At 44.8% G+C, this 10,899-nt stretch overlaps 1 protein-coding gene across 1 annotated transcript in view; it reads right to left on the bottom strand.

The window, feature by feature from the left end:
• Nucleotides 1–1,902: 1,902 nt before the first annotated feature.
• LOC308292211 (exocyst complex component 1-like) overlaps nucleotides 1,903–10,899 on the bottom strand; it is a 43,217-nt gene continuing 34,220 nt past the window's right edge. Inside the window, exons 18-20 of the mRNA XM_080734504.1 lie at nucleotides 9,831–10,030; nucleotides 3,320–3,514; nucleotides 1,903–3,192 (exon numbers count right to left, since the gene is read on the bottom strand). Of these exons, the coding sequence (XP_080590630.1) occupies nucleotides 3,040–3,192; nucleotides 3,320–3,514; nucleotides 9,831–10,030 (548 nt within the window). The 3' untranslated portion in view covers nucleotides 1,903–3,039. The remainder of the gene's footprint in view (nucleotides 3,193–3,319; nucleotides 3,515–9,830; nucleotides 10,031–10,899) is intronic.

Genomic DNA, 10,899 nt, shown 5'->3' with positions numbered 1-10,899 from the left:
CTCTGGAGGAGAAGCAAGAAATGTCAAGAGAAGACCTGCGTTTCGTGGAAGTCGTGGATAAGTCAGCTTGCACATTGGAAGATCATCATTGTATGGACTTACCTCTTAAAGTGGAGGACAACACCGTGCCAAACATGTGCATGGTCAAACGGCGCTCTCCGCGTCGTAAAAGGATTAAGTCCAAACAGGAGGAAGCAGGTACCAGAAAGTCCCCTACTGCTCCCAGAAGGATGCAAGGATGCAGCAAGGCAGACTTGGACGTGAAATTGTATCGGACTAAGAGCAATCCTGATAAAGTGCTCAATGCAATGTCACAACATGCCCGCTCAGATGTTTGTGAAGGAAATACTTTTGCTGTACAGGAGTCAGCAGATGCCAAGGACGCACACAAGTGCACGCTGGATGTCTTCTCGGGCTGCGGAGGACCGTTCGAGGGCTTCCTGCCTTCATGGGCCGATGGGAAGTGGGAGCCTACAGTGCACGCTTTCAAGATAAAGCACAACGGCACCACACTGACAGAGGACTGCCACATCCTGCTTAAGCTGGACACGTCTAGGGAGAAGACGAACTCTCTTGGACAGAAGCCGCCTTAGAAAACATGTGGAGATGCCTTCTGGATGCCTTCCCCTATCAGGACTACTTTGTAATCACACGCGCGCGTGCACACACACACAGAAGCACAGGCTGCGGGTGGCTGCGTGCATGTCACGCCAGAGCCACTCGAAAATCAATCACTTCACTTTACATAAACATGGATCATAGATCTTGGGAAAGGTAGCAAAGACTTACCCGGACAAGAAAGGATTTGTACGTGCAGTACAGTTGAAGACAAAGACGGGACAAACTTGTCCTGCTTCAAGAAGTAATGAGATATGAACTATGACTCCTTTGTTGTTTTATTTGGTAATTGTTCACTGTATGTTCTCAATTTGGGGAATGAAGCATAACATAAACTTGCTGATTACTAAATATCACTTACACTGTTACACACCAACGTTATCCATGCACGTAGAAAGCTAACTAACCCGTGACGTTACTTGTTGCTTGTTTGTTTGGCTGTTAGCCTACAGGGCATTAGCTAGGGCTAGCAACACAGTAAGTAACATTAAGTGACAGTAGGGTTAGTTGACATGACAAACTAAGCGTTAGTTCAGAGGTAACGTAGCAACTGAGGTTAAACAATAACCATCACGCAGGTCCATGAAGCAGAATGATCTCCTCCTCCTTTAGTTACCTTTCTTTACGAGGCGTCCTGATTTCACTGCAGTTTTTTACGAGCAATGGACGCTAAATACGCTACTTACTACATCACCGCTGACCACACCAACTAACAGTGGGATTCATTAACAGATGTTGTATGTTGCCGTGTTCTCGCCCCGACATTTAAATTACTAAATTAACTCATATTATGGAGAACATCATGTCACGTCGTCGCGAAAAAGTGGTTTGAAAAGAGCGCCGACGCCCATGTTACACTCATCCTTGTTTCCTGTCGAATTCAGTGACTGGAGTAGACGAAACTATCAGTTTCAATGGAAAGTCATTAGGCTGTAAGCTGTAGCTATGTACTGATTAGTCAACTGTAAAGTGAAAAGTAAATTTATAGTGACATAATGAAATATCATTCTACCCGCGAAGCACAGATTGACAGCGACCCCTGGATTCACTTAATTCTTTAGGCCACTAATTCCACTGTAACACTGTCTTTCACTTCCATCACCATGGAAATGTCAAACATCCTGGAGCTTGAGGGTAGCGTGTTTTGTGAGCCGGCGTCCCCGTGTAGGCAATAATCCAGTTCAAGAATGAAATAAAAAAAGGGAACACTACTAAATGGGTTGACAACTTAACACATTTAATATTTACATTTGGCATAAACATAAAATAATAATATGAGGAGAAATGGACAATTGAACAAGTGCTGAATCATTGGAGGAAAAAAACACATATAAGTAGGCTTAAATGATGTACAGAATTAGATCAGGCAGCATAGATCATGGAAGCTGAGCTGATTTTCAGCATAATAATTCTTATTAATGGCCTGGTGGGTGTGCTATTTCCACCCTGCTGGCTTCAGAATAATCACCACGCCATTGATTACGATGGGGATTTGACCAGACTCTACACTTGATTTAATTACCTTAGTAAATCTTGTCATAAATAGTCTACTTCATGCTTTCAGTCGCTATTTTAAAGTCTTCTTTCAATTACCATGATATGCGTTTTTGTAATTGTAAATGATGGTCCCATTCATTTTAGAATTCATGATGAAGTAGGGCAGTGTTTCTCAACCTTTTTTCTGCATAGGCACACTTTTCATGTCCCAAGAATCCATGGGCACACTAACATAAGGGGGTGTAAATATCGTCACTGTCGGGAATAAAACCTTGTATCTCCAAGTTTCAAATTTCTAAGTTTCTTTGCAAAGTAAAGCCCTGCTTCATCATACAAGGCTGTCGCACAACAGTAGAGAAAACAGCAGATCTACAAGCACACAACGCCTCGCACCGCAAGATAAACAATACTGGCTTTCAAGCAGTTTCAAGGGGCACACTTGACCCTTCTCAGGGGCACACCAAAGGTCCCCAGGCACAGTGGTTGAGAAACACTGAAGTAGGGTATGCTTCTAGGGCTACTGAGTGAAGACCTGCCATCCCTGCCCTTCCAGCCAATAGAATTCGCTTTTCGAGACAGGAGATTCCAGAATTTGCAGAAAAAGTGGCTTCAAAACTTATCTGTAGAAACCAATGACATCATCGTTCCCTTCGTCCTTATTGTTTTACAGTCTATGGTACAGCTGCAGAAGTTAACATTGTTGCCACAGTATTACATCTTTATTATACATACATTAGTCACACACGCACGCATACACACACACACACACGCGCGCGCGCACACGCACACGCACACGCGCACACACACACACACACACACACACACACACGTAAGTAAGCTGAAAGCAATGCAGACATGTTTGTGAGTAGTGTATCTTCAAGTAGAGGCGAGCAGTAACAACGTGCTATGTTTCAAGCAGCCAGCCTAATGAGACTGGGCTATGCTGGAGAAATACTCCAGCATGTCTTGAATGGTGAAGTCCATAGTGATTTCAAATCCAGGATAACAACGGCCAATCAAGTCTTCAAAGTGCTTGTACTGGCGAATGAACTCGTCCTGCATGGAATGCCACACCACCTGGTGCAGAAAAACAAAGACACATTCTCAATTAGTTTATAACCGTTATATTAACCATTAGATACAAGATGAAGAAGCTCTGCATGGGTCAGTGAGTATGATATGCAAAACACTGAATGGGTTTTACCTGCAGAAGACTCTCCTCCTCGCACAGATGTTTGTCCACCTTCTTGTAGAGGTTGTCCAGGCCCTTCTTCACCTCCTTGCCGGGGTACTCCTTGATGACCTTCCGCAGCTCCTGTTTGCTGAAGGCCAACTGGTAGCTCACCTCCTCCTCACGGATCCCCTGTGCCACGCGCGCCTCCACCCCTTCAAAGAAGTGCTGTGAACAGGCAGCAATCAAGTAGCAATGAATACAGCGTTCCTAACTTTCATGCTCTCTAAATCAGTGGTTCTCAACCGTTTCAAGCTGCAACCCCCCAAAATAATCATACCTAAACTGGGGACCCTAAGTGCCCAGTGATATCCCTTGGGCATTTTTTGTTATTTACCCCTTAGCCAGTGGTGTGTTCTAGACTTTTCTTGAGGGCATACTATAACCTATGATCCGCGGCTATTCCTGTGGCCAGGGCATATGCCAGTGCATAATGTCTATCAGATACACTACTTTGAAAGGTTCATGAGGGCATACTCTTTTTTTTATTTTTTTTTATGTCTTCACAGAATACTGCGTATGCCCGCGTGACAGGTAGAACACAGCACTGCCCTTAACGCCTAAACCACTAAAAATCCACAGAAAAATTTAGTTTTATTTCATGCTAAATACTTGATCTAAATGCATAACGTTTGCTTTCTACAGTGTTGATCCATGAAAGTGAATATGTACAATGCAGTAGATTTATTATTTATGCATTTTTTAAATATTAACCTCTTCATGCCCAGAACAACAAAATATTTAAACTGAAATATTGTGAAATTGTACATGCACAGAAACCTAATCAATTAGTTTTCTACAGTGTTTATCCATGAAAATGGGTGTGTAAAATGTTTTTGATTTCACATTAGAACATTTGAGATATTAACTCCTTCACACCTGAAACACCAATTCGGATGCTTCAAATTAGCTTCCTAAGAAAGTGTTAAGTGGGTTCCAGATGGTACGCGGTCACCGCCTCCTAGTAATTAATTTTAAATGAGAAGGCGGGCGGCAATTTTGGCCGCGCAGAGAAGTTTAGAGGTGGCGAGGCGAGCGGGCACGGTCCCGTGAAATCCCCGCGAGCGTGCTCGTTTGTGCATGCGTACGCGGGCGGTAAGAGCTGGATTGTGTTCATCTTTGTGAAATATCACGCAGTGTTTACTCGTGGAGCGAGTGTGTTTGTGTCTCACCGCGGCGCGGCCGCCGCTGATCCTAGCGGGAGCACCTACGGCAAACGCTGCTTGTTTGAAGAGCCCTTTATCGCTAATGTGGAAGTGGTCATGTACAGCATATCCCGTTAAGGTCCAATGATACCAACAATACCGATGATCCAATCGGTCCAATGATACCAAAGTTCATGTAAAAATGTGTGCACGTGGCGCGAAGATCCCAGGAGTAGTGGGATTTTAACTATTTTTCATATAATTCTAAATGGTGGGAGATCTAAAGGTGAAAGGTCACAAGTCAGAGTGGCAAAGTTGTTCGGCATGAGGAGATGCATATGTGTATATGGGTTTCATGGCTGTATGTCAAACAGAGCATGAGCTATACCTGTTCAAAGTTTGCACTTTCAAAGGCTTTCTACAGCGCCACCCTTTGGCCAATTGGTGCGAGCTTCGTGTTTTCTACGTCTGGCAAAGCCCTCTACCATATTGTTGAGTTTCGGGCGACTGCATGGTCAAGCCAGGACAGAAAAAGTGTCAGAAGAATAATAAGAAAAACTACAATACCAATGAGTGGCTTGGACACCAATTAAAAGAAGGCATGGAAGGCAAGATATGACACTTCCCCATTGTCTGTGGTTGTCAAACGTTTTCATGTCAAGGACCCCCAAATGAACATGTATTTGGCAGCAGACCCCCGCCTGAACCTTCTTTTTGTGCCAGGGACCCCCAGAAGAGAAGATTTGTGCAAAAAAAGTCAACCTTTTCTGAGATTTAAAGAAGAAATCCCACCAGTGCAAAGTGAGTTGTGCAAACACGACACACGTGCATATCTCCTTGTATGGGCCCTTCTGTCCGTGACGTCAGCTACTTTATGAGTACTAGAAGCTTCGGGCGGCCCAGCGTCTAGTCGGCGACCTGGCCAACTCGGAACAATGTAAATAGGGAATGAATGCCCCGCCCTTTAATGCAAACCCCATTATACCTGTTTTCATAGGACCCGTTTTGACCATCTGTCTGCCTGTGTCCATTTATGCCCATATATGGAGATATCTGTATCTGTCTGTCTGTCTGTCTGTCTGTCGGCGTCCATTTTATGTCCATATATGGAGATCACTGCAGTTATAGTTCTGGGTACATTTTATGCCCATATATGGAGATATCTGTCTATCTGCGTCCATTTTATGCCCATATATGGAGTATCTGTCTGTGCCTCCAACTGTGTTGCAGACACAGTGCCGGTTCCCCCTTTAATGCAAACCTCATTATACCTGTTGTCATAGGACCCGTTTTGAACATCTGTTTGCCTGTGTCCATTTATGCCCATATATGGAGATATCTGTATCTGTCTGTCTGCGTCCATTTTATGCCCATATATGGAGATCTTTGACCATCTGTTTGCCTCTGTCCATTTATGTCCATATATGGAGATATCTGTATCTGTCTGTCTGCAATCCATTTTATGCCCATATATGGGGGCATTCATTTTATGCCCATATATGGAGAACGCGCGTGCCCGTGGGACGAACGGTTCTCGAGATACGCGGATTACATACATACATACACACTCACAGAGATTTTTTGTTGACTCATGTGGCGTACGTGATGTCAGAGCCTTTTATGAAGTGATGTCACAATGAGTCAGAGCTTTCGCCGATTTCCTCCGTGTGCCTCCAACTGTGTTGCAGACACAGTGCCGGTTCCCCCTTTAATGCAAACCTCATTATACCTGTTGTCATAGGACCCGTTTTGAACATCTGTTTGCCTGTGTCCATTTATGCCCATATATGGAGATATCTGTATCTGTCTGTCTGCGTCCATTTTATGCCCATATATGGAGATCTTTGACCATCTGTTTGCCTCTGTCCATTTATGTCCATATATGGAGATATCTGTATCTGGGACGAACGGTTCTCGAGATACGCGGATTACATACATACATACACACTCACAGAGATTTTTTGTTGACTCATGTGGCGTACGTGATGTCAGTGCCTTTTATGAAGTGATGTCACAATGAGTCAGAGCTTTCGCCGATTTCCTCCGGAACAGCCTGATGTCAACAATCAACCACGCATAAGGAGATTCCGAACGTTTCGCGCCGGTTCGGGAAAACCGCGCGTCGGGTCGGGTCGAGACCCGGCACTGCACTCCGTGCCGCGGCGGGGAACGCGCGTGCCGAATCTGAAGCCGGTGGGACGAACGGTTCTCGAGATACGCGGATTACATACACGCAGACAGACACGCAGAGACTTCTCGCATTTATAGATAGATGAGCACAGATCTCCATACCATACTACTAACACAAATAGATGTACAAGCTCGCAGCATGACACAAAGTGACATTCAAAGTCACAATTCTGCTGCGGGGACCCCTGAAACATTCCCAAGGACCACTTGGGTTCCCTGGACCCCACTTTGAGAACCAATGTACAATGTAATGATGTCATCACCGTGACATCACCGATTAAGATAAATATCCGATTCGATTATGTTCCAGAGACGGAGCGACAGAGAACAGGTAAAGATATCTTTAAATATATTTTGAGGGATGCGTTTGACCTTGCTTAGGTTGATGGCGCTGCTCTGCTGCCTCCAGGCAGTCCGCGGCTGCGTACATTGTGAGGAGTTTGCGACGTGGTTCAGAACACCAATCTGGACATTTATGAATTCTCTAGATGATTGCCCGGATTTGAATAATATGAATTGTCTGTATAATAGAATATCAAACATATTTACTGTTACAGAACTCCTTTTCAGGAGGAAATTTCAACAATCCCAGATTGCGCCAAGCACCCTGACCAGCATCGCCTCCGTCTTCCAGACGAAATGGGCTAATTTCACTGATTCACAGCACTCTGGAGATGATGAAGTAGTTAAAGAGTTTCAAATGTTAATGGACTACTGTTACGAGACCCTGATGGCGCGCAAAGATGAATCTGTCTGTGTCCACACGTGTGGATTCCTCAGGCAAAAAGTGGTGACATGTAGGCAATATCAAGTTGAGTGTAGTAAAGAAAGTCTATACAATTGCCCCTCTGCTAGTGAGTTACACTGCGGCCACTTCTCCCGGGAGGCTGAGCATGGGGGCAGCTTCGAACTGAGATGCCTCCTCCCGTGGCATCACCTGGTGTTTAGCGAGACACTGCTACAGTACCATTTCTCCTATGCCAACTTGCCCGACCCTGATGACTTTAAAACTTTGCAGATCAGCAGTAACTCATCGCTTATAATGCAAAATGTCAGCATGGAGCAACAGGGAACATATCGGTGCTCGCTTAAGGATCAACACGGAACCATTTTCTCGAACACAACGTGGGACATCATCGTCGCTCCACCACCCACGCCAGCCCCTCCACCCATGACGACGACATCGGCAATGACGACATCGGCAATGACGACATCGGCAATGACGACATCTCCAACGACAACGGCAATGACGACGCCGTCAATGACGTCATCTCCAATGACGACATCTGCCCCTCCAAGAACAACGGCAATGACGACGGCGTCAATGACGTCATCTCCAATGACGACAACGCTCGCTACGTCATCTCCAATCGCCACATCTGCCCCCACCTCAACTCGCAGACCGCCAGCAACCACAACACGCTCGGACCCGGAAGCTGACAAGCCTGCAGGCCCTGATGTTGGAGCGATAATAGCTATCGTTCTTTCTACCATCGGCGGGTCAGCCGGGCTTGGCTTTGCAGGCGTGTTCATTTATCGGAGGAGTAAGAAAGTGACGGTGTGATGAGAGGGTTTTTGGTCTTAGCGCAGTGGGCAGTGGTTCTTAACTTTTTTTTAAAAGAATTCAAGGAACCCCAGTTTGATACTCATTAGGCCACGGACCCCAACCCCGAGTTTCCCAGAGTTTGGGCCATTTTTGAAAAAAGTTTTTTTGGACCTCCGGAAATGTAATAGGCATGATCGCAATCGGGAAATTGCATGTTTTTGTTTATTTTTTTAAGATTTGTTTTTGGGCTTTTTATGCCTTGATTTGATAGGACAGTAGACTGACAGGAAACGGGGAGAGAGATGGGGAACGACATGCGGCAAAGGTCGTCCGGATCGGGAACCGAACCGGCGACGCCAGCAGGCATCACAGCCCAGCATGCGGCACGCACCCTGACCACCAGGCCAGCGGGCGCCCCGAAATTGCATGTTTAACCCCCATACCAACTCATTCTTTCAAACATGGCAGCCATGTTTGTTTACATCTGAAGAAAACATAATGGCTACTATATCATGAATGCCTGAACGGATTTCCAAGCGGATTTTTTTGTTTGAAAGCTGTGAACAGCGTGCACACACGTGGTGCATGACCTAGGCATGGGCGTGATCGATCCGTGCACTATGAATTACATGGAAGTCTATGGAGACCATGGCATCTTGGACCTTCAAAGAGATTTAATTGATTGCAACTTAAGTGTTAATACCATTTATATCTATGGGACAGCAATCTGAACTCGGGACTCGATGGGACTCAAACCCGGTCAGGTTACGTTAGAGCCTAGGTGGGTGGACCACTAGGCCAGTGGTCCCCCTATCTTCACACAATTTAACCGGGGGCCGCCATGGTGTGGTCCAAAGTCTCAAGGAAGGAAAAGAAAGACATGCTTATTTCAGAGGTGGTGGAGACCGTAGTCATCAGGGTAATTACGTGGGAAGACCCATGTGGAGGATGCCCCAAGCGAGGCTTAGCTTCCTCATCGGGTCCACTTAGGACACCCTTCCCAGTCCCTGGAATGTGTGGTACGGGACAGAGGCTAAAAATCAAACCTCGGTTCGAAGTGAAGCGGTGAATTTTTGCTAATTTGAGCTATGAAATCTGTGTTCTAGATCTATCTATACATTCTGTGTTCTAGATCTATACTTTCTATGTGCTTTACTTCTATATTTTTTATGAATTCTGAATTAATGAATGATTTTGTCTCAATTCTGCATGCACGGGACATGTACGGGACAGACAAAGCCACACCTTGGAAGTGGCTTTCACCGCTTCAAAAATGCCCAAGGGATATCACTGGGCTCCCTCTTGAATCCTTAAGAGGACCCTAAGCTACAAGAATCAATTGAGAAAAAACCTTTACCGACGAAACCACGTTCACCCCCTCAGCTCCCGGAGTGGTACTCAAACTTTTACATTTACAAGCTCGCAGTCATTCACGAGTTGCAACGTATTGTGAGCTTGCAGATAGGCTATTTTGGGCTGCAGCCAGGCAAAGACATTTGGTAAAAAATAGCTGACCAAGTACAGAGCCGCCCTAGTCAACTAAGAATTAGTTTATTATTAAGTATATAGAGGAATTAAAAGGATAATGTTGTGTTTTTCTTACATTGAGTTTTTCCAGAGGCTGGCCCAGGGAGTTGATGACGTAGGACTGGAGATGGTCTGTGTACTTGTGCTTGGCCTCACGCTTCTCGCTTTCCAGGCAAGAGATCTTCAGACGGGACAGAGTGGAGAAGATGTGGTGGAAGTTCTCCATCATGACCACGTCCCGCGGCGTCTTCTGGCTTTCATTGGCCACCTTCTCCACTGGAGACAACAAAGCAGACCCCATTTAGAGTGCTGGTCTTAAAATGTTCAAAATGTGGTATAAGTGTTTTTTTGTTTTTTGTTTTTTACCAAAGGTTTTTTGTCAAAGCTTTATATTCTGATAGAAGTCATTGCTATAGAGTGACTGTCTATCCAGCTTTTTAATAAACAGAAAATAAATGTTGGTTGCCAATTTCAGCTAATCAGGAGAGAGCACATATTTGTCAACTTAACTCATTTAATGCCACCCTTTCACCACTAGAGGGCGCCCAGTGGCCATAGAAAATCCCATTTCCCATGCTGGTATATGCTGAAGCCCTGCAGTCATGAATTGTCTGTACACTTTCCTTTGTGCATGTACAGGAAGAGGATGAAGTTAGCTTGAAGTTAGCTATTGGCTACCAAGCATTTTAGAAGACCTATTTTGTCAACTTAGCCATGATTAAACCTTGCACACCTAATGCATGGAATATGGAACAGAGAAAATGAGCTCTAAAGATCCTGGATTGCATTGGAGTGGGTGGTAAATATCGGCGGCGCCGATCGGCGGCGGCGCCTGTAAACAGATAACGAATTTTCTTTTTTTTTTTGAAAAAAATCGGCACTCTGGTACCCGCTAATAAAGCCGAACTAGTTCGGGATTGGCACTGAATGAGTTAAATGTTATAGTATTGAGATCTCTCTCATTGGATACAATCTGTATCCCAAATTCCCAACCTGCAAAATGTATTTTCTGTTTACAAATGAGCTGGAGAGACTTGGAGATTATTATCAGAATATAGAAATACTCAAAACTCATTTTAACAAAAAATATCAATAACTGCACATTTAAATGACTGGGTTAAATTAAATCTGCAGTGTTTCAAAGT

Source organism: Nannobrachium achirus (assembly GCF_963921795.1).
Source record: "Nannobrachium achirus genome assembly, chromosome: 1".
In the NCBI taxonomy this organism is placed as follows: Eukaryota; Metazoa; Chordata; class Actinopteri; order Myctophiformes; family Myctophidae; genus Nannobrachium; species Nannobrachium achirus.
Note: the sequence above shows the minus strand (reverse complement) of the source record. Positions and strands in the feature narration are given on the sequence as shown.